This window comes from Leptonychotes weddellii, chromosome 4 (genome assembly GCF_054177405.1).
Source record: "Leptonychotes weddellii isolate Sample4059 chromosome 4, ASM5417740v2, whole genome shotgun sequence".
Taxonomy (NCBI): Eukaryota; Metazoa; Chordata; class Mammalia; order Carnivora; family Phocidae; genus Leptonychotes; species Leptonychotes weddellii.
In genome coordinates, this window is record NC_138372.1 from 395,799 (window position 1) to 423,432 (window position 27,634).

Below are 27,634 nucleotides of genomic sequence, written 5' to 3' on the forward strand. Positions count from 1 at the left end.
CCCAAGGGCGCCAGCTTCCGGTGCGCCCGCCGGAAACGCCGGCCCACGCGTCGAGCCTCCGGATTGGGCAGCCGGCAACCAATCCCGGGCGTCAGGGAGGCGGCCGGGGGCGGAGCAGAGAGTCCCCTGGCCGTGGTGGCGGCCGCACAGGTGAGCGGGAGGGCGGCAGGCTCGGGCCCGGGGCCGGGGAGCAGAGCCCAACCGAACTGGGCAGGTGGGTCTGGGCATCGCCAAGGGGCCAGGCGCGGGAGGGGCGGCCGAGGGCCTGGCTCCCACGCCTCCCCGGACCCGGGGCCCCTGCTCGATCCCTGGGCCTCAGCTGGAGCGGGACCCGCCCAGGACCGGGGCCCCACCCTACCCGAGCCCGGGGTCCGAGCCCGGCGCCACCTGGAGCTCCCTTCCCGAGCAAGACTTGCAGGGCTTCCTGGACAGGGCCTCACTCCTACCCGCTGGGCCTGGGGTGCCAGGGTGGGTGCCCTCTTCTGGGGGCCTTCAGCCTGCTGTCAGCCAGAGAGCTGCGGGGCTCAGGCAGCCCTCCTGCCGAGACTTGACCTTGGGGCTGTAGGCTGACCCTGGGGGAGCCTTGGTGGTGCCCTGCATCACCTCCCGAGAGCTGGCAGGCTGCCTGCCCTGGGCTGCACAGCCAGTGTCCTTCCTGTTGTTTGCAAGTTCTGAAAAGCTCCCAACAGCTCCTCTGCGCTGCTGGCTCAGGTTCTAGACAGGAAGTCCAGGCCCACAGGATGTCTGGTGTCCAGGAAGGTAGCCCTGAAGGCCTCGGAGGCCATCTGCTCAGTGGACGGAAGACAGGCCCTGAGAGAGGGCAGGGGCGTGCCGGAAGTCTCTGGAGCACCGTCTTCCTGAGGCCAGGCACGACTGTCCCCCACACCTGAAGACAGGGTGAGCTCACCTCTGGGAGCTCCGCCCAGTGCTGGGGCCTCCAGGGCCTCAGGAGCCACTAGGCCCCATCAGATGCTCCTGGCATCCTGGGTGGTGAGATGCTGCTGAGTCTCCAGGGACCGTCAGAGCCCAACCCCAGTGCCCGCCCTGGGCACCCAGGAGGGCAGAGGCTGGGTTGCTCTGTGGCACCCATTCAGCGTGTGGGCCCTTGAATGTTTATGGAGTGACTGCATGAATGTGAGCAGAATCCAGGGCAAGCCTCTGGCCTAGAGCACTTCCCGAAGGTTCCTTGGGGCTGGGGGAGGGCCTTGTGGCTATCTTCAGAGTGTAGAAGACCTTTGGCCCAGCCGCCCTTCTCTGTGGCACCTGTTCAGCTGCAGTAGGAGTGAAAAGATTGGTGTCTGTCAGGCCGTGCTGACCTTGCAGTCTCTGCTGTGGGCCCAGATGCAGCAGTAAAACTAGGAAGGGCCCAGCCCAGCTGGCCACCCTTCCTGGCCCTCCACCTCGCTCTACTGTCTCTTTTTTCATAGTACTTATCTTTTTTTACCTACCATGTTGGACTTTCCTGGCTTTCTCCAAGAATAACGCCCCGATAGGCGGGGATGTTTGTCTCATAGGGCATCCACCCTGGAAGGGTGCTTGGCTCTGGGCAGAGACTCAGCAGATATTTCTCCAGCTGGTAAAAACACACACGCTCTGGTGAGAGAGGCAAACGATGAACAAGCAAGAAAACATGAGTGGAGATGTCTGCCGTAGATCAGATAGAGCAGAGTGGTTTGACCAGGCTGAGTGACCGGGGGGCCGTGCTAAGATCTGTGGACGAGTGTTCCAGGCCCAGGGCACGGCAGCACCAGGTCATTGTGTCCGAGCATGTGGCCCGGGCAGAGTGAAATAGGCTCCCGGGGAGAAGGGGCTGACCGGGGATGGGGCCCACTGTGGGCTTTCAGTTGCTTTGTGACTCTTCCCGCCACCCTGAAATAGCGACTCAGGAAGGGAGCTGACTCAAGGGAGACAGCCCGCCAGCCTGACTTCCCGTGTGTTTCAGTACGAACTGAGAAATGGATGGCTTGGAGTCGGACTTCAACCTGAAAGTCGTCTTAGTCAGTTTCAAGCAGTGTCTCAATGAGAAGGAGGAGGTGCTGCTGGATCACTACCTCGCCGGCTGGAGGGGGCTGGTCAGGTGCTTTCGGGGGGCACTGCCTTGTGGGGTCCCCACGCTTCCCATGTGCTGTGCTAGGCGCTGTGCACACCCAGCTTCCGCCTGCTTGGGGCTGGCCAGCCGTTCTCACGCACAGCTTGGCCGGCAGCACCGAGCCTTCCTACCCCTGCCTGCAGGGGGACGTGTGCCCCAGGAGGTCGGGGGCGGTCTCACCTGCACCTGGGCTGAACTCCTACTTCCCCTCGAGCAGGTTCCTGAACAGCCTGGGAGCCATCTTCTCCTTCATCTCCAAGGATGTCACCACGAAGCTGCAGATCATGGAGCATCTGCGCAGCAGCCCCCAGCGGGAGCACTACAGCAGTCTGCAGTCCATGGTGGCCTACGAGGTGGGCAACCAGCTGGTGGACCTGGAGCGGCGCTCCCGCCACCCTGACTCGGGCTGCCGGACGGTGCTTCGGCTGCACCGTGCCCTGCGCTGGCTGCAGCTCTTCCTGGAAGGCCTGCGCACCAGCCCCGAGGATGCCCGCACGGCCATCCTCTGCACGGACTCCTACAACGCCTCTCTGGCGGCCTACCACCCCTGGATCATCCGCCGGGCTGTCACCGTGGCCTTCTGTGCGTTGCCCACACGCAAGGTCTTCCTGGAGGCCATGAACGTGGGGTCCCCGGAGCAGGCTGTGGAGATGCTGGGCGAGGCCCTGCCCTTCATCGAGCATGTCTACAATGTCTCCCAGAAACTCTACGCTGAGCATTCCCTGCTGGATCTGCCCTAAGGGCCAGCGGGCCAGGTGGGGCAGGTTTCCCCTGCAGAGCTGGGCTGGGGCAGCCAGTACCCACCAGTCCCACCATGGAGATCTGTGAGTGCCCCAGGAATGGGAAGAACACTCTCCTCTGCCAGCCAAGCCCGATCAGAGCCACGGGCACAGCACGGCCCTCTCGGGCTGTGCTTCTGGCCTGTGGCATGTGGGCCCTGGCAATCTGCTCTGCCCTTATCACCTTGCTCTGCCCAGGGGCATCTTTGCTTTACCCTCAGCTGAGTTTCATATGTGTCCAATCAGGCCTCACCCAGACGGTGAGGTGCAGAAGGCAGGGCGGGGAAGGGGTAGGATCAGCATTCATGGAAAAGCCGGAGAAGCTGCCCGCTGCCTGTGAGCCAAGTCGTGAAATGGGGCCAAGTCACAGGTCCCTGTGGCACAGAGACTTCATCCTGCTTGCCAGCAAGTACATTCAGCAGGTGCTTGTCCATCCCTGGCCCACCTCGGTGTCCATACCCAGGTACCCCCGGGCCCTTCCACCCAGGCTGGCCATCCCCAGGACAGGGATAGAACCCTTGGGCAGCCCTTGGCAGTGTAGGCTCTCTCCCTGTCCCTCACGTCCTTACTAGCCAGGGGCCCACATGTCCTTGACAGCAACAGCCAGGAGCTGAAGCCCTGAGCAGAGGCCTGCCCTGCCTCTCTGCACTCTCATCAGCTGCCCCCCGCGGCCACACTGTCAGTCGGGTGCCCCCCCCCGCCCAGGGAGCTGCCTGCGAGTCTGCGCAGCACAGCCCAGAGCTCTACGGAGCCCACAGCTCTGCCGGTCCAGGGCTAGCCTCTCCCTCCCCGCCACCCAGGGAGAGGCCGTGTTCCCTCCTGCCTGCCCCTTACTGCCCCAGCCCCACAGAGCTCAGGAGACCCAGGATGAGATGGCACATGGAGAGAGCCTGGACCAGATGCCCAGCTGACAGGCCAGCCGTCACCCAGCACGTGGGGGCCTGGCCTGTCCTACTGGCTCTCCACTGTGAGCTCAGGCCCCTCGATGCCAAGGGGACCGTATCCACTGTGCAGCAGATGTGCATACGTGTCAGCTTGCAGAGACCCTGGGAAAGTGTAACTGTGTTTCCAACATCAATAAATGCCATGGACAGAGCAAGCAGTGCACTCCGGCGGGGGAGCGGGGGCTATTGTGTGTGTCAGGCAGCTGCTTACTGCAGGGAGGAGGGGCGTGACCCCATGGGGCTGAGGCCCTACTGCCAGGCTCACAGGGCAGTGTCAACCACGGGGACGGGTGGCCTGTCCTGGCCAGCATGAGGCAGGGGGTGCTGCCTGTCTGTTTGTGTAGCCTTTAGCTTGGTCCCCCGAGCCCCCACCAAGGTCCACGTCACTATCCCCATGTTATAGGTGAGAAAACAATTACCCAAGGGACTGGGTTGGAAGGGCAGGTCTGAGGCCAACCGCACAGCTTGTAGGGAGAAGAACGACCTACAAAGCCTGTGCAGGGGAGCTGCTCAGCCACAGCAGTGGTTGGGACCGAAGGAGGATACGTGTCAGGCAGCGTGCTCCTGGACACCCCAATGTCAGACCCAAAGAGCAGAGTCCACTGCCAGGTCCCCTCCGCCGGCTCCAGGCCTGCCGCTTCGCCCGGTCCCGCAGGGACCGCAGCCAGCCCGCCCGCTCTCCATCCTGCGGCTGGAGATGACCATGATGGGTGCACACAGACATATAGGGGCCACGCACGGCATAGGTGTCATACGTGTGTGTGTGGTGTGTGCAGGTGCAGTGTGTGTGTGTGCTGCACACGTATGTGCATGCCCCGAGCGTGCCACACAGCTTGGTCCCTCCCCACAGGCGGCAGAGATCAGATCCCAGACCACCTCCTATAAACATCTGCCAGGGTTAAGACCACCCAGAGCTCCTACTCCCCTCCAGGGGCATCAGTAGCCTCCCCCAGTTCCTCTGGGCGCCTACTGGGCACCCCCACACCTGAGCCCCGTGTCAGGTCCCCGGGGCACCCAGAGGCTAAGTAGGAACTGCTGCTGGCACATCTTTCGGGGCTCACCTGCACACCCCTGGTGCTGACCCAGCTTCAGAGGCCCATTTGGTTGTAGCCTTTCCTCCCTGCATGCCCAACTGTGCCCTCTGTCCCCAGAGGGAGGCACCTGCTGGGTCAAGAGCCCAGGCAGGGTGTGGGCAGAACCAGCCTCAGGGTCTCTGAAGTTTCTAGGCAACAGCCCAGCCCTGTTCTCAGACAAGCTGGGAGGCCACAGCCCCCACCCTGGGGCCCTCCCCACCCCAGCCACAGGATGGAGAGCAGGCGGGCTGGCTGGCCGCTGTCCTCCTGGCTGGTCTGCCCCCTGAGCCTGCAGGTGGAGCCACCCCTGCGGCCCACCCCTCACCCCTAACCCCCGGCTACTAACAGTCCTCCCCAGGGCTGGAAGAGGTGTTTCTGTACCTACTCCTCGGGGCACTGGCACCTCCCCCAGGCAGCTAGAGACCCCAGGATCCTCTGGCGGAGAAGTCCTGAGTGTCCCTCCTCCTTTCCAGGAATGGGGTGGGTGCAAAGGGGCTTGGGCACAGGCAGGTAACAAGATCATGGTCAGTGGTTGCTCAGAGCCTGCCTGCCCAGGTCACTGTCAGCCAGAGAGCCTGTGGGTGGGTGACATCAGGATAAAAGAGTCCAAGGAGCACAAACCTACAGGGCCCAGGAAAGCAAGGGTGTCCCCAGGGGCCCCTGGGCTTGGCAGATGAGGACAGGTGAGGATTTTGCTAAGCAAATCCTCTGCCCTCCCCTGCCCCAAGTCATCATATCAGGGCCCCCACCCAGTTCTCTCATTTGCCATCCCTGCTGGAAGCCGCCACCTGCCATGCCAGGCCTGACTCTCCCGGGCCTCATGGCTCTCTCGGGCCTCGGAGCAGGCACCCCACCTTGACACCACAGTGATCCTTGGGCCTGCAGCATTCACCAGCTGCTTATCCCAGCAGCTCAGGATGCAAGGGGACTACGTGCTGGGCGGGCTCTTCCCCCTGGGCGCAGCCGAGGATGCAGGTCTCTGCGACAGGACTCAACCCAGTGCCACCGTGTGCACCAGGTAGGAATGCCAGGGGTGGGGAGTGAGGGGTGACGAGGGTGGAGGTGGCTCAGGTCCGGGGTGCTCCTGAGTGGGGACGAGGTGTTGGCCACCCGCAGCCCTGTGTGGCCCCAGGTTCTCGTCCCTTGGCCTGCTCTGGGCGCTGGCCATGAAGATGGCTGTGGAGGAGATCAACAACGGGTCTGCCCTGCTGCCGGGGCTGCACCTGGGCTACGACCCCTTTGGCACGTGTTCAGAGCCCATGGTGGCCATGAAGCCCAGCCTCATGTTCATGGCCAGAGCAGGCAGCTGCGACGTTGCCGCCCACTGCAATTACACGCAGTACCAGGCCCGTGTGCTGGCTGTCACCGGACCCCACTCATCCGAGCTCGCCCTCGTGCCCGGCGTGTTCTTCAGCTTCTTCCTCATGCCGCAGGTGCGCCCCCCACCCACCCCCACTGGCCCTGCCTACAGGAGCCCCGCATCAGGAGCTGCCTCCCGGCCACTGCAGGTCAGCTACGGTGCCAGCATTGACCGGCTGAGCACCCGGGAGATCTTCCCGTCCTTCTTCCGCACGGTGCCCAGCGACCGCGTGCAGGCGGTGGTGACGGTGGAGCTGCTGTAGGAGCTCGGCTGGAACTGGGTGGCCGCCGTGGCAGTGATGAGTACGGCCGCAGGGCCTGAGCCTCTTCTCCAGCCTGGCCAACGCCAGGGGCATCTGCATTGCGCACGAGAGCCTGGTGCCGCTGCCGCACGCGGGCAGCCTGCGGCTGGGCACCGTCCAGGACCTGCTGCACCAGGTGAACCAGAGCAGTGTGCAGGTGGTGATGCTGTTCTCCTCCGCCCATGCCGCCCGCACCCTCTTCAGCTACAGCATCCACTGCAGGCTCTCGCCCAAGGTGTGGGTGGCCAGTGAGGCCTGGCTGACCTCGGACCTGGTCATGACACTGCCCGGCATGGCTGAGGTGGGCACCGTGCTCGGCCTCCTACAGCAGGGCGCCCCGATGCCCGCGTTCCCATCCTACGTGTGGACCTGCCTGGCCCTGGCTGCCGACCCCGCCTTCTGCGCCTCCCTGGACGCTGAACAGCCTGGAAGAGCACGTGGTGGGGCCACGCTGCCCCCAGTGTGACCACATCACGCTGGAGAACATATCTGCGGGGCTGCTGCACCCCCAGACCTTCGCTGCCTACGCGGCCGTGTACGCCGTGGCCCAGGCCCTCCACAACACGCTGCTCTGTGCAGCCCTGGCAGGTAAGGGCGGGGAGCCCCCGGCACTCCCGAGAAGGAGCTTCAGCGGGGAGTGTGCGCTGGAGGCAGCTACTGGCCCAGCGCCCCCACTGGCTCCAACCCACCCACCAGCTCCTGGAGAACGTGTACAACACGAGCTTCCGCGCTCGCGGCCCGGAGCTGCGGTTCGATACCAGCGGGAACGTGAACATGGACTATGACCTGAAACTGTGGGTGTGGCAGGACCCGACGCCCAAGCTGCACACTGTGGGAGCCTTCGATGGCCGCCTGGAGCTCTGGCAGTCCCAGCTGCCCTGGGACACGCCTGGGGACCAGGTGAGCCCCAGCTGTGCTCCCCCCCGCCACGAACAAGTTCTGGCTCTGCCGGGGCAGGGGCTGCGGGGGGGGACCATCCCCAGGTCTGGGCAGTGCACCCGGCTGAGCACAACCTGAGCCCCGAGGCCCCGTGCCAGGCACCCGTATCCCAGTGCTCCCAGCAGTGCTGAGTGAAGGGCTTCCGCTCCTGCTGTTACGACCGCGTGGACTGCAAGGCCGGCAGCTACCAGCGCAGCCCAGGTGAGCCCCTCTCCCAGGCCTGCACAAGTTGAGGACGGGGGGGGCGGGCAGGGACCCACAGGGCCTCGTGTCCCGGCTCCAAGGCCAACTCTGAGGCCAGAGCAAGTGGGGTGGGAGTGAGGCCGAGGAGCCCGTGCCCCCCCCCGTGTCCCCTCTTTGGTCCCACACCACAGATGACCTCCTCTGCACCCAGCGTGACCAGGACCAGTGGTCCCCAGACCAGAGCACACGCTGCTTCCCCCGCAGGCCCACGATCCTGGCGTGGGGGGAGCCAGCCATGCTGGTACTGCTTATACTGCTGGGCCTGGCGCTGGGCCTGGCGCGGGCGGCCCTGGGGCTCTTCATCTGGTCCTGGGACAGCCCGCTGGTTCAGGCCTCAGGCGGGCCACGGGCCTGCTTTGGCCTGGCCTGCCTGGGCCTCGTCTGCCTCAGCGTCCTCCTGTTCCCCGGCCAGCCAGGCCCGGCCAGCTGCCTGTCCCAGCAGCCCCTGCTCCACCTTCCCCTCGCCGGCTGCCTGAGCACACTCTTCCTGCAGGCGGCCCAGATATTTGTGGGTTCGGAGCTGCCACCCAGCTGGGCAGAGCAGCTGCGTGGCTGCCTGCAGGGGCCCCGGGCCTGGCTGGTGGTGCTGCTCGCTCTGCTGGCGGAAGCGGCACTGTGTACCTGGTACCTGGCGGTCTTCCCACCGGAGGTGGTGACGGACTGGTGGGTGCTGCCCACAAGGCGCTGGTGCATGCCGCGTGCGCTCCTGGATCAGCTTCGGCCTGGGGCATGCCAATGCCACGCTGGCCCTCCTCTGCTTCCTGGGCACTTTCTTGGTGCAGAGCCGGCCAGACCACTACAACGGCGCCCGCGGCCTCACTTTTGCCATGCTGGCCTACTTCGTCACCTGGATCTCCTTTGTGCCCCTCTGCCAATGTGCACGTGCAGATGGGCGCCATCCTCCTCTGCGCCCTGGGCATCCTGGCCACCTTCCACCTGCCCAAGTGCTACCTGCTGTTGCGGGGGCTGGAGCTCAACACCCCTGAGTTCTTCCTGGGAGATAATGCTAGAGGGCAGGGCAGCAGTGTACCGGGGGAAAGGAGACTCGGGGCAAAAACAAGTGACCCCTGACCCAGTGACCTCACCCAGTGAACCCAGACTTAGTTGAGATTCCCCCAAACCAAGTTCCTATGAAGCAACCCCCAGACTGTACCCCAGCTGCTGAGACCACCCCAGCTCTAGATCCTGACTGCAGGCTGACTGCTGACCTTGACACCACAGTGATCCTTGGGCCTGCAGCATTCACGAAGGGCCTCATACCCACCTGGGGCCTGAGAGCAGCTCTGTATCTGTCCTAGCCAAGCCTTGGCCAGGGCCAACCCAGGTGATCCAGCCCCACTGTTCCAGAAAGAGGCCCATAAAAAGGTTCCTTGGGGCTCCTGTAGCTCATGCCGAGAGCTCAGGAAAGCCCCCAGTCCGATCACTTGAAGTCCAAGCTGGGCATTACTTGCCTGGCCAGGCCCAGCCTGGAGCCTCCAGCCAGCACCCCATCCAAGCATCACAGGGAAGGGAGGTTGGTGGGTGATGGGAGCTGTTCTGACCCCTTTGCAGGGACATGTGACTGATCGTGGGCCCCAGAGTGGGACGGGAATGATGAACAGAGCAGAGGCCTACTTGCGGGGGCAGGGGATGGGGCGCACACCCAAGCTCCTCCTCTCTCCGTGGCCCAGCCCGAGCGGGTAAAATGGGGTCAGATGGCCACCAGCACCGAGGACAGAGTCCTGGGGGTCAGCACCAAGGCCAGCATCCACAGCCAAGACCCCTGGAGCCAGGAGCTAGCACCACGGACAGAGGACCAGCTGCCAAGGACCCTGCCAGCAGCCAGCACGGGGACAGAGCCTGGCGCTGACCAGGGACCCAGAGAACAGCCGCACCCCAGCCTTCTAAGGTACCCAGCAAAAGAGAAGAGACACAGGCCACACATCAGTCCCATAAAATTAAATGCTTTTTAGTCTTTAAAATAGCATTTACACAGAAGCAGCTCTATTAACTATCTGGACGGACACTCCCGACTTGATACAGTATCTACAGCGCAAATGTGTGCAGGCCAGAAACGCCAGGAAGGAAGCGGCGTGAGTGGGTGGGCAGTCACCCGAGGACAGCAAGGAGGGGTGGGCTGGCTACCCCCTCTTCCCCACACCCTGCCCCTGCAGCAGCTGTGTGCACCCGGGCCCCTTGCCCCTTGTCACATCCCCACCACCACCAGCTGAAGCACGTCCCCTCCCATCTTCCCCTCACCAACCCTTCCCACTTTCCGACAGGACCTGTGTCCCTGCATTAAGTCTAAGACCCGGTGGGTGGGGGGACAGCTGACCTGGCCACCACCTCCCCCAGAGCACACAAGGCCAGGCAATAAATAAATAAATTAGATCCCTACCCCGGACGTCCACAGAGGGGCCTGGGGGCTCCGATTCCCCCTTCAGGAAGGGCCAACCCAGCCCAGGCAAAAGTGGTGGGGCCTATGACTTGGGCCAACAGGGGGCCCAGGCCCAGCAGCCTCTTCTCAGCTTAGTCTGGGGCCCTGTGCACAGCTCTGTAGGCACGTGGGGGTCCCTGAGGCACACCCCAAGGGCACAGGGTCTGCACGGACACAAGCTGCTCCAGACAAGAATGGACGGACTGCCGAACTGAGACCACGGTGGCCTGGGCTGCCCTCAGCTCCTCGCCCAGCCTGCTCCCACTCTCCCTCCAGGCCTGTGCCCCGACACGACCCCTTGTGTGCAGACACGCACAGGCTTGCTTGACCCAGGACAGCCGCCAGTAAGGCAAGCCCACAGAAGCCCCAGAGGCGGTGTGCCCTCCTGCAGGAGTGGGTAGGACCACCGGCTCCCCCACTGTGGGGCCGAGCCGAAGGCACTCTCTCCTCAGTCACATGATGTCAACGAAAAACTCACAGGGGTTCCCCATAGCCTTCTGGAAGGACTGGCGGCTGCCCGTCAGCTCTGGGGGGACAGCGGCCAGCTCCCGGACGGGCGGCCCCCCCGGCGGGCCCCCCCCCACCGAGTACGCCTTCGCTGAGGGATACGATGGGGGGAGCCCCGGGGCGGCCACCGAGCCCCGGCTGAGCTGACTAGCTGGACGATCCCGACAGCCGCTGCCCCCAACCCCGCCCGGTGCCGTGTGGTCTGACTCGCTGCCGCTGCCCCCGCCTCCAGCCGCCCGGCGCTCCTTCTCACGGCCCAGTGCCCGCCGGCTGCTCCCGCCGGCGCTCTGGGTGGACCCACTGCTTTTGCTTCCTGGAGTCAAGGACAGGGAGAGGAATGAGATGGTCAGTGTCAGGCCACGTCACTTCCAGGACGACCAGCCGCTGCCAGGGCAACCAGGGGCAGAACCTGGTAGTCTCAAGCAGGGCGGGTGGGGGGGGGGCAGCCATGCAGACAGGAGAGCAGGGCTGGCCCCACTCCGAGAAGCGAGAACAGCTGCAGCAGGCCGGGGGGCGGGGGCGGGCAGTGGCAGGCAGGCAGGGACACTCTGGGGCCAGCTCAGTGCCCCCCATCTCACCCCAATGCCTGATCTTGCAGCTGAGAGCCTGACGCACAAGTGAGGCCCTGTGTGCCCGGTGCTCCCGTCGGCCATCCTGGGCATCCCCCCCACCCCCAAGACCCACCTTCCGTCCAGCCCCAAGGCCCTGGCCAGCTACTCAGCTCAGCCCCCGTCCTGGGCTCCCAGGAAGAGCGGGGAGCCTGAGAAGGCCAGCTGGCTGGGAACATGCCGAGAGGGACGCCGGGCAGGACCCTAGCTTACCGGCCCGGAGGGTCCACTCCGCTAGTCCTTCAGTCTAAGGCTTGCTCAGCACAAAGCAAGGGATAGCACGAGTTACACAGCAGGCCCGGCCCGGACACCCATTCCCACCTACGGCGCACGCAGCCACCAGCTGGGCCTGTCCAGGGTCCACAGGCGCCCAGCAACAGCTTCCCCTGGGGCACCGCTGCCCTCTGACCTGCTCTCCTCTCTCTCCCATCCCTGTCTGGGTTTACTGGGCTAGCTGCCTGACCTCTGCCCCCTGGCCTCAGTGACACTGACAGCCTCAGGCCACTCCTCCAAGTCCCCTCCTCGGGGACGCCCCTCGATCCTCCTGCTCAGCTCTCCACACATCCCAGGGCGGGTCCACAGTTGTCTGTGGGACTGTCCACCTCCAGCTCCCAGCCGGGCTGCAGGTGCTGGGGGCAAGGTCTGTCCTCCACCGTGGCCTGGGACCTCTCTGCCGTCCTTGCCCATGCCATCTCCTGGCCTTTTGCTTCTGCTGCGCCTGGAACACCAGCACCCCCCGACACACACACACACGCACACCCCCCCCAAAGTCTGCAGGGCTCTCCCCATCCCCCTGAACCACTCACCCCTCCCAGAAGGAGCTCACCCAGGGCCTCGACACAGAGCAGGGCGGAGCGCATGGGGCAGAGGGGGTGGGCACGCAGGGCAGAGCCAGGCGGCGGGGACAGCGGGGAGCTGGGCGCCCAGCAGGCTCTCACCTTCACTCTGCTGACTCCCAGCACTGCCGCTGCCATAGCTGAAGCCAGGGTCCTGGTACGCGGGTGGGAAGCAGGGCGGGGGGCCCGGGTACTGGTAGGGGTAGCCCTGACCCAGGGGCCAGGGGGCGGCCGGACGGGGCAGTGGGGCCAGCGTGTCCTGATCCGAGGCCCCACTGGAGCCGCTGTTGAGGTTCAGGGCTGCGAGATCTGGCGGGGGGGGGGTGGGTGAGGGCAGTGTGGGCAGGCCCTCTGGGCATCCCCGCCCCCCAGCCCCCACTCACTGCTGCACAGGTCCCCGAAGACGTAGTAGCACTGCTCCGAGAAGGTGATCTTGTTGACCGTGTGCCGCAGGAAGCCGCGCTTCAGCATGCTGCTGGCGTACTTGCGAGCCTCGCGCCTTTCCTTGAAGCCCTCCACGTGTGCGTATAGCCAGTCCACCACGTCCGCCCCTGGCCCGGAGCACGCATCAGGGCACAGAGCCCGGGGGGCGCACCCGCCCGCCCGGAGCCAGCCCGGCGGGCCCCTCACCAATGACGGCACTGGCGATGGTGATCTTGAGCCACATGCGGTCCCGGATCTCCAGGCCCGAGTCGGGCAGCTGCATGACGCGCACCACGGCGCCCATGTCGCTCTTCACCGTCAGAGGTGCCTCTTCCAGCTCTGTAAGGCGCAGCGCCCCCTCAGCCCTGAGCAGCCGAGGGCAGGGGGAGGCCTTGGGATGGGCTGCAGGCCCCGCTGCGGCAGCCCATCTCAGGGCCCAGGCTCCAGGTCGGGTCTGTGGTCCTGGAGCCCAGACCGTGAGGCCATCCGGTGACCGCAGGGTCCGATCCCGCCACAGGATGGACCCTCACAGCGGCGGGGAGCAGGGGTGGGTCGGGGGGGTTGAGCCTTTGTCCCCTACCCCTGCAGATGCTTCATCAGGATCTTGGGCCCAAGCCCAGGTGAGGCCAGCCCCACCCTGAGCCCCACGGGGAGAGGCCTCCTCCCCCCTCCCCGTCCGCTAGCTCAGGGCTGTTAGTCATGTTAGCCGCAGGAAAGCCGGGTGGGGGTCACCCGCGTGCACTGCCTCTCCTCCCCAGGAGAGAGGGGCCCCAGGGCTGGCCTGGCCCGTCTGGGCAACTTTCAGTCCCACCACACGGACAGCTGGCTGGAAGGAGGGTGTGCACGAGGGCACACACGTGTGTCAGCAGCGTCCATCCACGTGTGCGCCCTGGCCACACGGCAGGACGGCCCTTGAGTGTGACCGTGCGGGGCGGGCACTTCGGCCAGGCCCCTCGCCCTGGTGCCTCAGTTCCCTGCGCTCCTGAGCTGCCACTTACGTGGGGCGCCAGGCACGGAGCTGGTTAGTGAGGAGGAGCTGGTGCGCGTGATGCCGCTGGAGCAGGGACTCGTACCGTAGTGGGGCAGGGCTCCAGCCAGCGCCGCCGTGTGGGACAGCCAGGCGGCAGGGTCGATGGGCCGCACCGGGTCAGCTGGTGGCCGCCGGGTGGTGATGGACGGATGGACAAACAGACGGATGGATGGTAGCGCACGACGGAGCACGGGGCACAGAGGAAAGGACCTTCAGGCGGGGCGAGCGCCCTCACCCCCCCGCCCAGGAGCCCTGCAGGGTCACTCACCCCTCGGGACGGTGAAGTAGCTCCGGGGGGTCGGGTCCCAGCATTTGGCTACCGTGAGGCTGATGGGCCTGTGGGGTGCAGCAGGTCACACGGGCGAGGCCCCACGGGGCCCCGCCCCATGCCGCCCACCCGCCACGCCTCACCCCGTCTGGGACACGATCTCCCGCAGCACACGCACTGCGTCGTCGTTGCTCATGTTCTCGAAGTTGACGTCATTCACCTGGGGGGCAAGGGGTTCAGCGTCGCGGGGCAGGGGTGCCGGCCCCTCGGCCCCCCAGTCCCTCCCCACAGCCCCGCACCTGCAGCAGCATGTCGCCCGGCTCGATGCGCCCATCAGCCGCCACGGCCCCGCCCTTCATGATGGAGCCGATGTAGATGCCACCGTCCCCCCGCTCGTTGCTCTGGCCCACGATGCTGATGCCCAGGAAGTGGTGCCTCTCTGCAGGGGCGAGGGGTGAGCAGGTGCCTGCTGTGGGGGTGCACCCCACCCAGGGGCCCTGCACGCCCCGGGGGACCCCAGTGAGGCCTCACCCATGTTGAGAGTGACGGTGATGATGTTCAGGGACATGGTGGAGTCCGTGATGCTGCTGAAGGAAGAAGCCTGCGGAGGGACGCGAGTGAGGGGACGGAGGCAGGGGCTTCACTGGGCGGACCCCGCCCCGCGCCTGGCTGCCCCCTACACCACCTACACGGTCCGCCTGCCGCATGCGCTGCTTCCGCCGCCGGCGCTTGTGTTTTCGGATGAGCCGGGAGGACGTGCTCTGCTCCGTGGAGCTGCTCAGTCTGGGGGGCACGAAGGTCGGGGGCCAGGCCAGAGGCTGCAGGGCTGCGGCAGGGTGGAGAGCAGGGCACCCCACCCCGCCCCACACACAAGAAGGGAGCGCACAGGATGGGCGTCGGGTCCCGCGCCACCCTAGCCGGGCCAGCTGTGGGACACAGAGCTGGGGTAGAGCTGGCTCAGGAGAAGGCTCAGCTCCGGGCTGAACACGGCCCTACGCACACGGCACGTGCGGACCCCACTGCTATGTGCAGCCCTGCTCGGCCAAAACGGAGACACAAACACCGAGGAGGCCAGCACGTGCGTGCACACACGCCTGTTCCACACCACGCGTGCACACGCCCATCGACTCACACCCCGTACACACCTGCACACCCGTACGTGACGGGACGGCATGCACACCTGTTGCACACTCGCATACACATCTGGATGTGAGTCCACGCACACCTGTAACACACCTGTGCACACACATCTCGGGGCACACCCACCCACGCGCACGCACACACACCCACGCACCGGCTCGTGTTGTCATCCTCGTCCGAGTCAATGAAGCTACTGGACTCAAGTTCGCTGCTCAGCACGGTGGACGCACTGTCGGGGGGCAGCCCCAGGTCTCGCCGCCGGTCCCCCCTTGGGTGCCCATTGGTCCGGGCAGCTGTGGGGACAGCAAGAAGGGAGCTGGCTGTGGGGTCCCCTGTGTGGCCTCAAGCACCAACTGACCTGGGAGCCGGCCAGGTGACTGTGGGGCTGCTGGGGGGGTCCCTGGGGTCCTGGGCAGACAGGCCTAGGACCTCTACTCTGGGACCCCCATTGGTGGGGGGGCAGTAACTGGGAGTAGGCAGGGTCAGAGGGTGCACCATGGGGGCCCGGGCAAGTCTAGGGTGCGGGCCTCATTACCCTCTTCGCGGTTCCGGCGTCGGGCTCGCTCCCGCCGGTGGCTGACCAAAGACTCCGTGCCAGTCTCATTGTCCATCCCGTCGCGGCTGCTGGCTACATTAGGGCTGTGCCCACAAGATGGGGTGGGCTGGGGCAGGCTGGGCCACCCACACTGCGTGCGACACCCTCCCAGCTCCTTGCCTCCTCTCCCACCCACTCACCTGCCCAGACTGGGCCTCTCTGCCCGCCCCTCCTCCACTGACCAGTTTCTACTGACCACGGGTCCCTGGTTAGTCGCCCCTTCCCCCGACAGGCCTGGTAGGCAGCAGGCCCCTCAGGACCACCAGGCTCAGCCCCCCACACACAGTCCTTACTGGAAGGAGGGGGGCCGGGAGTCCCCGATGCCGCCCGTTCTTTCAAGAGGTGGGGGCAGGTCTGTGTGGCCATCAGTGCTCTGAGAGCCTGCATCTGAGTGTGCGCCCTCGGCCAGGACCAGCTGCAGAGGACAGGAATGGCTCAGGGACACCGCCAGCCTGCAGGCCCAGCCCCCACCCACCCAGCCCAGCCCAGCCCCCACCCTAGCCAAGCATCCTCTGCCAACACCCCATGGACTCACCCAGGAGACCACACGACCATTGAAGCAGGGCAGCTTGGCATTATCGTCGGAGATCTCCTCCTTCACCACCCTGTGGGCAGACAGTGCCGTGAGACCACCTGCACAAGAGATGGCTCCCACTGGTGGGCCCTGGAGGGAAGAGCTCCCCATATTCTTGTCCAGGGTGCATGCCAGCCAAGGCCATCCAACCACATGCCCAGATATCAGTCTGTGTGGATGCCCCTGCCTGGTGCAATCCCTTCCCGGGGACCCTTGTCATCCTCCTGCAGACCACTTCCAGGGCCCAGGTCAGAGGGAGGTCCAAACTCCAGACCTTCCAGTAGCAGAGGGTCACCTCCTATAACACCCTATAATGCAAGTATCTGCCTTGCTCTGTGTCTACATGCCCCACGGAGTGTGGATCCATGACAGCAGGGCTCTGCCTGGCTTCTTCCCTCCACCTCCCCACCCCCCAAACCTGGCCCCAACCCAGAACAGGGCCCAGTTCACAGCAGGCCTCGATACAGACGTGAGAACAATCAGACCACGTGAACACAGGCAGATTAAGATGGGACTGCATGCAGACCCGTACGTGCACACTGAGGGCAGGCCACTGCCCTCCTGCCCCGTCCACCTGGCCGAGGAGACAGAAGCAGACCCCACTCTCTACAACAGCCCAACTCAAGGCCTGAAAGGACAGCCAGGCACAGGGCTGCTGGGCCCACTGAGAAGCCCCAGCCCCAGAGGCCAGCAAACCCCAGCAGCCACACGCCCAGCATCCAGCCCCTGGCTGGTGTCTTGATGCCGCCCCCAGTTAGGTCGGTTGGGGGTGGGGAAGGTACCCAGGCAGGACACAGAGAGCCAAAGCAACGCAAACTGGGAGGGAAGCCGACGATGCCGTGGTCAGACACAGGTGGGGGATGGGTCAGCTGTCCGATTCAAAGGCCTGAGGAGGACAGCCGCTAGCACGGTTCGCAGGGGCAGCCGGGGAGGGGCCGTGGGGCAGGGCGGGCAATGGTTATGGCCCAGACGCACCCCACACTGTGGTCCCCTTGAGGCCCAGGGATCAGGGCAGGCAGGGCCAGGCCTGCAGCAGGAGGCACCCCGATGCCCTACCCCGCTGGAGCCCAGCCCTGCCCAACACAGCGGGATTTCCACACCCGGGACTTGGGCCCAGGAGAAAAACAGGAGCCAGGAGAACCGGCAGGAAGCAGCCTTGTGACCTGTTGAGACTGGACGCCTGGACTCTGCCAGTCCTGGGCAGCAACAGGAGGCCTCCACAGCCTGGGCATCCCTTACTCCCCCAGGGGAGCAAGGCCCAGGTCCACCACCCACCACCCAGGCCTCAGAGGACAGAAAAGACAGGGCCAGCCAGGGCAGGGGGGGCATGCTGCCTGCACCCTGCAGCAGCCCCTCAGACACACCCCGGCATGCCAGCCACATAGGGGCAGCGAGGTGGACACCCAACAGGAAGAGAGGCCCCCGTGTCTGCTGCCCCAACTTACGCAGGCACCACAGCCCCACAGAACTGAACTCCCCGGGGAGGCCGGGACCCAGCCCAGCACTCAGCTGAAGTCCCCACAAGAGGGGGCCACCACAGGAAGACCTGAGGGGGCCCAGCACCACCTGGGGCTCTGCCAGCCGCAGCCGACAGCCAGCCATGCAGCAAGCCCTCCTGGGGGCCCGGCAGGCGAGAGCACGTCTCTGAGTGAAAGCAGCCACCGAGACTCGGGAGGGACCCGATTCCTGTTTCTCAGCCCGGGTGGCCCAGCCTCCTCTGCCATTCCCAAGCCCCCGCCCTTTCTGACTCACCCCCAGGCAGGCAGAGGAGCTCCCCAGCCCTCACACCACAGGGCCCACCTGGCCCCCCCAGGGGTGGACTGCCCACCTGGCCAGCGCCTCCAGATGACCAATCACCCAATCACAGGGCTGCCCGAGCCTCTGTGCCCCCTACCCCTGCATAAATGAGCCCCCAGGGCCCAGAGTCCCTGCTCCCCTGCCCCGCCCCCAGCCTGAGGAACCCAAGTCCCCCAACCCAGCACGACAGGACATCCTCCCCTCCATCTGAAGCCTGGACACCAAGACCCCCACCCAGCTAGGCCAAGACAGCCAGGAGATGAGGGTGGGGGGCGCCAGAGCCTCCAGGACAAGGGCTCAGGTGCTTTCCTCAGGAAAGCCCATCGCTGGCCAGCATAATCTCCGGGAGCTACAGGCAGAGACAAGGGCAGGGGAGGCCTCAGTGGAGCCTGGGGGAAATGCCGCCAAACCGTTCTGGGGTTCCCTCCTGGGGTTCCCTCCTGGGCCAGGCCTCACCAGGTGGAAGAGCAGACCTCAGAAGCAGTCTCCACCGGCCCTTAGGGGTGGCCACCCAGGGGCACCCCACTGGCATCATGCTCCCAACCTCAGAATTCCTGGCGAGATCCCGGTTAACCTCAAACTTGTGGCTGTCCGGCCCCGCCCGCCAGCCGCCGCCGCAGACTCGCCCTGGCAAGGAATCTGCTCAGAGCAGGGCCCTTAGAGCCAAGCACAGCCACAGGGGGACCCCCAGGACTCCCAGAGGCCAGAGCATGCCACAGGGCAACCCTTGCCAGTGGGTCCCCAGAGGCACAGGGTTCCCCCACTAGACCTCCCCGCCATGAAGCAGGATGATGGCAGAGCAAGCTCATACATGACAGGGGAGATCTCTAAGAGACCCCCCCCCTTGTGCCCCCACAAGTCAGGGATCCTCAGCTCCCACCATGCCTTTGGCTGCCCCTTCCCCCCCGCCTCCTGACCCTAGAGCTCCCCCAGGCTGAAGCTCTGCAGGCTCCAGGGCAAGCGGGTCCCAGCCATCTACACCCCGCCATGAGCTCCAAAGGTACCTGTCTGGACTCTCCCAACACCACTGGGGGCACTGACCCCAGACAGACCGGCTGCAAAGGGCAGAGTGGGCACTCACCCAGGCAGGCTGGGTCAGGCCCAGCCCCCACTCCCTGCCCTGCAGCCCTCACATGGCCCACAGGCAGGTGGCTTCAGAGACCGGAACTCCTGGCCCAGAGATGGAGGGACCAGGGCCATTGCCAGGCAGATGAGCTAAGTGCCAAGTCTAGCCAGGCCTGGAATCAGCAAGGCAGCCCTGATATCAAGGGACTCCGACCTCTGCCTCACAGTCTAAAAGCTGGGCCCAGACTCCTCCCTGCACCACCGCTCACCAAAGCCAAAGCTTGGCACCACTGCGCCAACCCGCCATAGGCCCAGGAACCTTCCCCAGCTTTGCCGTGACCTGCATGGGAAAAGTGGGAGGTAGGCACGGGACCCCCCCACCCACTTGGCCAAAGATGGGAGTGGGACCCGGCCCAGAGTAGGTGGCCACACCTCAGACTCCCCTTTCCCTTACTAGGTGGCCAACTATGGCCAGGAACGGAGGCTCGGGGTACTCAAGGCCTGGCCCACAGTGGGATGGTAGGTTGGGGCAGCAGGCCCAGGCTCACCAGGGTGGTCCTCACAGCCCCTGATCTGAGGGTACCCCTCTCATGGTGGGGCCGGGCCGCTCCCCAGCCCACCCAGGGTTGCGGAGAACACAAGCTCCCTCTCTGCCTCTCCCTAGTGGTGGTGGAGAACAAGAAAGTCTAATTGTCCAAACTTCCCTCAGGCCCCCAAGAGAACTGCTGAATGGCCCCAGCTTGACCTAACCTGGGGCTGCCCAGGGTCCATGCAAATCAGAGGATCCAGGAAATGGCCTCAATGTCAAAGTCCCGAGACACAGTCACACACAAGGACACAGACTCCCTGAGGGCGGCCAGGCACACCTGCTCAGCCCATGAGGCCTCTGAGTAACCACCCCCCACAGCATTGCTGAGCTGGGGACTCAAGTTACCCATGGCTGTGCTGGGTCAGGCCTCGGACAGAGCTTCAAGCGGACAGCCAGCCTCCAGCTCACTGTCCCAGAGGCCCTGCCCAGTGCAGGCGGGAAGTCCCCTCAGCCAAGACAGCCACCACTAAGGCTGGACATGGGGACACTGACCCAGAGGCTGCTGGAGTCAGCAGATGGCCCAGGCTGCTCCCAGGAACCCAAGTACTATGTGGCTCAACAAGAATAGGGACCCAACAGACAGCAACCCTCAGGCAGGGGCAGGTGGAGTGACAACCCATAGTCCCCAGTGATCCTTGATCTCTGCCCTATCCTCAGGACCCTGGAGGAGGGATCCAGAGAGAGGCTGTCTTGAGCCTCTGGAAACTTCTGCAGACTCCAATAGACAAATCTGTGCCCGTTGAGATCACCTCATTTCCCCCATACTAATTACAGTGAACCCACTAGGCAGCTACGACCCTGCCCCCATCCCTTACCTTCCCCGCTGACACTCCTCTGACTCCAGGCCCCATGAATCACAAGCTCTCCAGGTCAGCCCTATAAGCACCTGCCCTCCACAGAAGGGAGGCAGTGGGACCCTGAGTCTGACAAGTGCCAAGGTGGGACTTCAGTTCACCCTTGGCCACGGACCTTGACCACCCGCAAGTCAAACACACTCTGCCACACAGGCCCAGGCCCAGAGTGGGTAGAGAAACCAGGACCCTCGCCTCCCCACCGTCCAGCGCTCTCAGGCTCCTGGACAGGCAGCCAGGGCCCCATGCGTCCCCAGCTCAGGGCACAGCCAGGTTGGACGCACAGCACCCCCAGGGAGCGGAGGCACTGCCCCGGTCACAGTCCCAAGATTCCCCCAAGACCCTGCCCGGGCGCGGACAGGTGCGGACACCCGTCCTCGCGCACAGGCCCCCACGGCCCACTGACCCGAAGTCCTGGTCCATGGACTTGAAGAAGAATTTGTAAGCGTGCACGGGCCGGTTGCTGAGCACATTCTTGAAGTCGGCCAGCGTGACGCGCTCGGGCGCCACGGGCAGCTTGACCAGGTACGGCGTCTCCTCTTCATCCATGTGATAGATGATCTTGGTCTCCGCCATGGCGCGGCGGCGGCGCGGGGCCTGCGCGGCGCTCCCGGCCCGGCCCGGGTCTCGGACGCCGGCGCCTCCCCGCTGCCGGCCTGCGCCCCGCCCGCCCGCCCGCCGCTCCCCGCCCGGCCGCTACCAGGCCCCCGGCGCCCCGCCCGGCCGCCCCGGCCCCACCCGCCCCGCCGACCCCGGCTCCGCTCGCGCCCCCGCTGCTGCCCCGCGGCCTGCGGCCGCCCATCCGCCCCGGCCCGGGGACGCAGGCAGGGAGGGCGTGCGAGGCCCGGCTGCGTCCGTGCGCCCCGCCGCCGCCGCCGCCGCCCCCTCGGGCCGCGCAGTTAAAGGGACCGCCGGCCCCGGGTTGAGCGCGCCCGCCGGGGGGCGCCCGAGAGCGGGCGGGGCCTGACGTCATCGGGCCGCTCGCGGCGCAGCGCGAGGCGGGGTTGCGCACGCGCGGAAGGGCTGGAGGGCGGGGTGTGCGCGTGGGTGGCGGGGCCGCGGTGTCGGCGCCCGCGCAGAACTCCCTCCGCTCTCCCGGGCCCCGCCCCTGACCCCTGCCTCGGGCCCCGGGTGCCCGACCCCGCGCGCGGGGACGCCCACAATGTGCTCGGGCCGTAGCCCCTGCTGGGCCTAGGGTCTCGGCCCGTGGGCGGACAGGGGCGCGTCCCCCGGAGGGAGGCGGCTGAGGACCCTCCGGAAGCAGCCCTGCTGTCAGAAGGGAGACCCCGCCCCAGGCAACGCCAAGTCCCCCGCCGAGGCCCCCAGGGGTCGACTACAGAACCCAGAAGGTTCCGGAGAACCGGAGGGCTCCGGGGTCCGTGGTGCTCAAAGTCGGGGGGCGCCCTGGTCACATCCGCGGGCAGCAGGGGGGCAGCACGGGAAGCTGAGGATACTTCGGTCCGGGCCGGGAGCCAAAGACAACTCGGTCTCTGCGCCCCGGCGCCCACTGCGTGCTCGCGCGCCCTCTACCGGGCCCCACGGAGGCTCCGCGAAACACGGGCCAAGTGCCTGCGGGTGCTCGCGTGGAGGCGGGGTGCGTGTGAACATGTGTATGTGCGGCTGAAGGTAACAGCGGAGGTCACCTGCAACGGCGCGCACGCACGTGTGCACAGAGGTGCCCAGGGAAGGTGGTGCTGGCAGCAGGTGAAGATCACCCCCACCCCCACCACCGCCTCTGTCGATCCACCAGCCTGGGGTCCTGTGTGGACCAGGGGAGACCCAGAGCAGCGCCCCTCGGGCTGTGGAGGCTCCAACCACACGCTGACCGCACTGGAGGTGGAGGGTCTCCCCCATCCCAGGAGGAAGACTTGAGGCCAGTAGAGAGAATCCCACATTGGTGAGAGTGAAGAACAGGAGAGTCTCTAGGATAGGACCCAAGAGTGATGAAGGTGGAGGATGCATGATGCCCCTTGCGACCTGTCCCCAGCACTCCCCCTGAAGCTGGTTGGAGCCTGGAGCTGTCCTAGCTGCCTAGTCATGACCATCCTTGGGCAGTGGATCAGCACAGGAAAAAGCCCATCAGTCCACCACTGACTGGAAGAGCCAGACTTTGAGGGAAAGCCCCTGAGCCCAGGCTAGGGACCATCCCCAGGTCAGCCTAGGCCAAGGGCGCTGACCTCCATCCCCCTAGGCTCTGATGGGGAGAGTGGACAGGGCTCTGTGAGGTGGGCACCCGCTCAGCAAAGCCTGCACCGTCTCCCCTTGGGTCTCGGTTTCCCCAGAGGTAATCTGAGGAAGCCAGGTAGTGGCTGGCTCTCTGCTGGGCGTCTAGGGGAGGGAGACAGGCCCCACCCTGAGAGCTCCCAGGGGACCAGCATCCCCCAGGCCAGACATGAATGACTGCTGGTCTCACAGATGTAGGGTCTGATGCCCCATCTGTGCTCTGCCCCCCCCCCTCCTCAGGCCTCTCTTTCTCACCTGGCTGCCCAAGTCCTATGAGAGAGGCTGGTAGCCAGAGGCCAGAGCTGACTCTGTGGTCAGGCAGGCACACTGCAACGGGGAGTGAGTTTGTGGTCCGAGCAGTGCAGCTACTGTGGGGCCAGGGGTCACAGGCTGGGAGGGAGGCACATTTTCAAGCAAGCCACAGCTCCCTGGCCCAGCCTCCCTCCCTGCCTTTGCCACTGTGGGACCCTTGCAGGTGTGTAGTGAGGAGACAGCCACACTGAGGTGCTGTCTGAGCATCTCACATCCAGAGTCTGGACATTCAGATAAAAGCCTGAACCTAGGATGCCCACCACAAACTCCTGCCTTGTGTCTCCTGCGGTATCTTTTAAAATGACCACTCAGAATTGAGCCTACAAAAAATTAGTGACCACCATCCCAACCACCTTATAAGTAATAGGAGTATGCTACCCTGCTGTCTCTCTCCTGATCTGGAATGGAGAACTGCCCTTCTGAAGCCTTGCTCACCGCACCCCTGTCCTGGGATCTGTAAGTAACACATCCTTTGACTTTACTCCCTTCACGTGCGTGTCCTGGGCCTTCCTCACAGCCGCCCCGGGGTTTTCACTTCCCCAGAGTGGGAGCTCCGATGCCAGGTCACCTGCTGGCCCTGTGTGGCTGGCTTGTGCCCCTAATTCAGCCAGACATAATCTGCATGTTCTCCACACACCACCCCAGGGTTTCCAGCACAGGGTGACAGACATCCTTTCCCGCTTCCTGCTGCCCTGGAAGAGTTTTGGGGGATGGGGTCAGGGCTGGGGAAACACAAGGGCTTCTTCCTCCTGCAGCCCCCTCCCATCCCCCTCACAAGCCTTTGGTGCCTACTCCTGCTTCCCCCGCTTTATCCTCACACATCTAATCCCATTTTGGCATCTGCTTCTCAGAGGGCTGTCCTCTGAGCATGTCCAGGCTCCCCCCCTCCACGTCCAAATAAGCCCTCAGAAGAGAATCTAGAACTCCTTTACAACCAGGAATAGTGCCATAGGATTGGACCGGATGTTGCTCTTCCCAGGATACCTGGACTCAGACTTTCCACTCAAAGAAATGGGTGGTGACAGCAGGGCTTCAGATGAAGCAAAGCATTTCGAGGTTCCCAAGGCCCAGACTCTGCCCCCCAGGATATGAAGTAGGAGCCACAGAGGCATACCTGGGGCGAAGTCTAAAAATCATGGAGTCTTTATTGTGATGGTGGCAGTTTCCCAGGAGCAAATGTGGGGTGTTGGGGGTGGCAGCACAAGCCACTCTAGAACCATCTTTACCCCTCCCCTGTCCTCAGGCAAAACAGAAGCCAAATGAGGTCCCAGCCCCAGACTCCAGCCCAAGGAGGGGCTGCGGGAGGGGGGTCAGAGTCAAAAGTCACATGGAGCCCAGTGACTGTCAAGGCACTTGCTGGAAACAAAGCTGGAATAGGGTGGAAGGCAGAGAAGAAGCCCCAGGTAGCCCAACACAGAGCAGAGGGGAATTAGTCTGGGGCCTGGAGTGTGCAATCCTCAGATCCCAGCCGTAGGCTCCCCCTAGAAAGGGGTGAAGAAGGGGCCAGGGTGCTAGCCCTGAGGCTGACCTGAGCTCCAAGAGCCGCACTGAGCCCCAGCCCATAGTGGCAGGGGCCAGGAGAGCCTGAAGGACTGGTGAACATCAGCAGGGCTGTGCCTGGGTTGGGGGAGGGGCAGGACCACCAGTGAGTGTGGGAGCCAGCAGGCACCTGCTGAGGGCTGGTGAAGGGGCAGCTGCAGCTCCAGCAGAATCCCAGAGCCCGCTGCTGCTTGTGAGGATTGGGATGGCTCCCGGGAGAAGGGTCTGGAGACAGCCTTGCTCTGTGCCAGTCCAGGCCAAGTTCCAGGACAGCGGGACCAGCCGCTGGAAGGGGGTCGGGTGAGCCACATGAGGGTCAGGAGGTCATCCTCCAAGATGGACAGATAGGAGTTGGCAAGGCTGCTGGCCCAGCCAGGAGCCCAGGAACACCTTATTTGCAGTACTCCTTTCGGAACTCTGGAAGCCAGGGGAACAGGCGGGTGTCTGCCCTCTATCCCTCTGTCACAGGGGTAAACACAAGGCAGACATCTAGCAGGACTGCCCAGGGACTCCTGCCCCTGGGGCTGGCTAGTGAGTGTGGGTGGGTGAGGTATGGGCCCAGCCCTCCTAGTCACTCACCCCTGTCCAAGTCAATGTTCTTGATGGGCAGCGGGCTGTGGCCCAGCTCAGCCCTCTCCTTCAGGATGTTGTTTTTGTAATCTGGTGCAGGGAAAGAGCAGGGTGAGGCCCCCCCACCCCAGAGATGTGCCTCCCCTAGCTCAGGCCTGGGAGCCACAGCCTTCACCTTGGTTCTGGGGCCATCCCTCACCTAATTGGATGTCCTCACTCCTGTAAAGAGCCTGGTCTCCTGTGGCCACAGCAAACTCTGCCATGTTCACATCCTTCCTGGAGGTGGGAGGGTGGTGGGCAGTTAGAGCAGAGCGGGGTGGGGGTGGGGGTCTGGTCCCCAGGAGAGCCTGGAGGGGGCACTCACCCCTTTGACTTCCCCGACTTCTTGTTGGAGTATTCGTAGCCTGGGGAGGAAGACTCATGTTGGGCCCAGTCTCACCCCCTCCCCAGCTCCCTCAGCCCTGAGGAAGCCTCCCATCCCTGCTTACTCTCTGCTCAAGCCACCGCACCCCACACCCCGCCTCTGGTCAGGGAAGGCTTCCTAGCTCTGGCCTCAACCGTGCGGGATGGAGCCCCAGCTCACCTCCGCGGCGACGCTGCCGGGTGGCCAGGATGACGGTGATGAGCAGCAGGATGAAGAGGAGCAGGGTGGCCAGCACGTAGCCCAGCTGCTGGAAGAAGTGGGCGCGGCCCTCGGGCACTATGACGTTGATGACGCTGCGGCCGCGCGCCAGGGTGGGATCTGCACGGGCCGTGCGGGGGCGGTGTCAGGGAGCGCGCCCGGGACCCACAAGGCGTGCACCCGATCCAGGCCGCCCCTGCGGCGCGGGGCCCAGGAAGGCATGGACGGGAGGGGGCCTCCCCTCGGCTAACACCCAGGCCCGGGAGGGGGACAGGGAGGGGCCCCGCGGCACCTGGGCCAGGGGCGCCGCTGTGGCTGGAACCGTTGCCCGGCGAGTCCCGCGGGGGCGGCTCAGCGACGGGCTCGGTGACTCTCAGGTGGAAGATGCGGCGCTCGTGCAGGCCGCAGTAGTGATGGTGCAAGTGGCAGGAGTATGTGCCCTCGTCAGCTGGCTCCAGCGGGTCGATGCGCAGGGAGAAGTCGCCGCGCGCAAAGGCGTCCGCCCCCACCGCCACGCGGTCGCGCAGGAAGGGCGGCCCGTAGGCTCGGCGCTCGCCCGACGCGTACAGGTCCAGCAGGCGGTCAGCGCGGTCGTGCGGCACCCCGGGCGGCTGTCGGTCCCAGTGCACAACTTGCTGCGCCTCCTCCAGGTGCCGGTCGGTCCACACGTGCGCCTGGTTCACGCAGGTGAGCAGCGCGGGCGAGCCGCGCTCCACCACCAGCACCTCCTTCTCGCCGTCCCTGTGCACGCCGGCCTCCCGGGCTGGGGGTGCAGGTGGGTCAGCGCCGGCGGGCGGGGAGGGAGCCCGCAGGGGCGCGTCCCGGGGCGGGCGGGGTGGGGGGCACACTCACGGTTGTCCGTGACCTCCAGGCGGACGGCCAGGGTCTCGAACAGGTGGCAGTAATGGTGGTGCAGGTTACAGGTGTACAGGCCTGCGTCGGCCTCCTCCACCGCTGCGAGCCGGCGGAAAGCCCGGCGGTGAGGTGTGCAGCCGGCCCGCGCCACCCCGCCCCTGCACCGCCCGCCGCGGTGCCCAGGCCCCTTACCGCGGATGAGCAGCGAGAAGTTGCCGTCGCGGAAGGCGGAGAGCGGCAGCTGGAGGCGGCCGCCGTCGCGGGGCTCGTACACGCGTTGCTCGCCCGCGGAGTACATGTCTACGAGTCTGCGGGCCGGTCCGCCGGCCGGGCGGCCGCTGAGGTCCCAGTGGACCACGCGCTGGCGGTCGTGCAGCCGGTCCTGGGTCCACACCATTCTCGGGCTCTGGCAGCGCAGGACGGCCAGGGCGCCCGCCGCCCAGCTCACGGTGGACTCGGACACCACGGAGCTGGCGGCTGGCACGGGCCCTGAGGGCGCTGGGGGGGGGGAGGAGTCACTGGGGGAGGAATAGGACCCAAGGAGAAAGTGTAGGGTGGGCCTGGCAACAGAGGAGGGGAACTGTTGTGGTTTCCAGGGGAGGGTGGTCACTAACCTGAGGACAGAAGGACAGCAGAACCTAGAAGAAGAAGAGAGTCGCACTGGGGAGGGGATGACCTGAGCCTTTGCATCCAGGTCACCCACCCAGCCCCGGGCCCCCCACTTGGCTGCCTGGGTCCATTATAGTCCTTGCTGAGGTGGGTGTTAATGACACCCTCTTTATATACATATATAGGTTTTATTTATTTGAGAGAGAGAGAGAGAGCACGCATGCAAGGGCAAAGGGGGGGAGGGGCAGAGGGAGAAGCAGGCTCCCCCCTGAGCAGAGAGCCCAAGGCAGGGCTGGATCCCAGGACCCTGAGGTCGTGACCTGAGCCGAAGGCAGACGCTTAACCAGCTGAGCCACCCAGGTGCCCCGTTAATGACACCTCTTTTTTTTTTTTTTTTTTTTTTGCATTTACAAGTTTATTACAAAGCATACAACTCAGGAATAGCCAGATGGAGGAGATACATAGGGCAAGGCATAG

General features: G+C 65.1%; 4 protein-coding genes across 11 annotated transcripts; 2 read left to right on the plus strand and 2 right to left on the minus strand.

Moving 5' to 3' along the window:
• Positions 1-9: 9 nt before the first annotated feature.
• On the plus strand, positions 10-3,967 carry CPTP (ceramide-1-phosphate transfer protein). 4 transcript variants are annotated; one of them, XM_006732419.3, is made up of 3 exons: positions 10-150; positions 1,943-2,077; positions 2,307-3,967. In XM_006732419.3, exons 2-3 carry the CDS (start codon positions 1,956-1,958, stop codon positions 2,827-2,829), a joined length of 645 nt encoding a protein of 214 aa, XP_006732482.1. In that variant the 5' UTR covers positions 10-150; positions 1,943-1,955; the 3' UTR covers positions 2,830-3,967. The 4 variants fall into 4 exon arrangements, with proteins under 4 accessions (XP_006732482.1, XP_030882987.1, XP_081673392.1 ...); XM_031027127.2 differs by having other exon boundaries at positions 62-214; XM_081817266.1 differs by having other exon boundaries at positions 94-214; positions 1,879-2,077.
• A 252-nt stretch (positions 3,968-4,219) lies between these two features.
• Positions 4,220-9,658, plus strand: TAS1R3 (taste 1 receptor member 3). The gene is given in 12 exon segments (XM_081817268.1): positions 4,220-5,736; positions 5,777-5,903; positions 6,018-6,535; positions 6,538-6,552; positions 6,555-6,975; positions 6,977-7,134; positions 7,213-7,237; positions 7,239-7,446; positions 7,584-7,686; positions 7,860-8,409; positions 8,411-8,596; positions 8,598-9,658. Coding segments are annotated over 12 exon segments (2,691 nt in total). The 5' UTR covers positions 4,220-5,558; the 3' UTR covers positions 8,800-9,658.
• On the minus strand, positions 9,656-21,120 carry DVL1 (dishevelled segment polarity protein 1). 3 transcript variants are annotated; one of them, XM_031027125.2, is made up of 16 exons: positions 20,834-21,119; positions 16,087-16,156; positions 15,845-15,966; positions 15,492-15,595; positions 15,111-15,249; positions 14,506-14,599; positions 14,348-14,417; positions 14,116-14,255; positions 13,960-14,036; positions 13,817-13,884; positions 13,517-13,669; positions 12,726-12,857; positions 12,479-12,646; positions 12,198-12,404; positions 11,473-11,512; positions 10,825-10,964 (listed from the first exon to the last, which is right to left on the minus strand). In XM_031027125.2, the coding sequence occupies exons 1-15, from the start codon at positions 21,001-21,003 to the stop codon at positions 11,502-11,504; spliced, it is 1,725 nt and encodes a 574-aa protein (XP_030882985.1). In that variant the 5' UTR covers positions 21,004-21,119; the 3' UTR covers positions 10,825-10,964; positions 11,473-11,501. The 3 variants fall into 3 exon arrangements, with proteins under 3 accessions (XP_006732480.1, XP_006732481.1, XP_030882985.1); XM_006732417.3 differs by lacking the exon at positions 11,473-11,512 and having other exon boundaries at positions 9,656-10,964; positions 20,834-21,120; XM_006732418.3 differs by lacking the exon at positions 11,473-11,512 and having other exon boundaries at positions 9,656-10,964; positions 13,592-13,669; positions 20,834-21,118.
• A 2,969-nt stretch (positions 21,121-24,089) lies between these two features.
• On the minus strand, positions 24,090-27,607 carry MXRA8 (matrix remodeling associated 8). 3 transcript variants are annotated; one of them, XM_081817287.1, is made up of 9 exons: positions 27,163-27,602; positions 26,741-27,046; positions 26,546-26,647; positions 25,986-26,456; positions 25,655-25,813; positions 25,436-25,475; positions 25,271-25,347; positions 25,081-25,161; positions 24,090-24,960 (listed from the first exon to the last, which is right to left on the minus strand). In XM_081817287.1, the coding sequence occupies exons 1-9, from the start codon at positions 27,236-27,238 to the stop codon at positions 24,953-24,955; spliced, it is 1,320 nt and encodes a 439-aa protein (XP_081673413.1). In that variant the 5' UTR covers positions 27,239-27,602; the 3' UTR covers positions 24,090-24,952. The 3 variants fall into 3 exon arrangements, with proteins under 3 accessions (XP_081673413.1, XP_081673412.1, XP_081673414.1); XM_081817286.1 differs by having other exon boundaries at positions 24,090-24,918; positions 27,163-27,598; XM_081817288.1 differs by lacking the exon at positions 26,546-26,647 and having other exon boundaries at positions 24,090-24,918; positions 27,163-27,607.
• Positions 27,608-27,634: the final 27 nt, after the last annotated feature.

Excerpts from the sequence above, each read along its gene's own strand:
- CPTP (XM_006732419.3), top strand. The coding sequence starts at position 1,956 with ATGGATGGCTTGGAGTCGGACTTCAACCTGAAAGTCGTCTTAGTCAGT. Across the intron at positions 2,078-2,306 it reads GGCTGGAGGGGGCTGGTCAG|GTTCCTGAACAGCCTGGGAG; the intron begins GTGCTTTCGGGG and ends CCCCTCGAGCAG.
- DVL1 (XM_006732417.3), bottom strand. The coding sequence starts at position 21,003 with ATGGCGGAGACCAAGATCATCTATCACATGGATGAAGAGGAGACGCCG. Across the intron at positions 15,250-15,491 it reads ACGCCGGAACCGCGAAGAGG|CTGCCCGGACCAATGGGCAC; the intron begins GTAATGAGGCCC and ends CTGTCCCCACAG. Across the intron at positions 14,256-14,347 it reads CACCGTCACTCTCAACATGG|AGAGGCACCACTTCCTGGGC; the intron begins GTGAGGCCTCAC and ends TCGCCCCTGCAG.
- MXRA8 (XM_081817286.1), bottom strand. The coding sequence starts at position 27,238 with ATGCAAAGGCTCAGGTCATCCCCTCCCCAGTGCGACTCTCTTCTTCTT. Across the intron at positions 26,648-26,740 it reads CTTCTCGCTGCTCATCCGCG|CGGTGGAGGAGGCCGACGCA; the intron begins GTAAGGGGCCTG and ends GCCGGCTCGCAG. Across the intron at positions 25,476-25,654 it reads CCGGCAGCGTCGCCGCGGAG|GCTACGAATACTCCAACAAG; the intron begins GTGAGCTGGGGC and ends CTTCCTCCCCAG.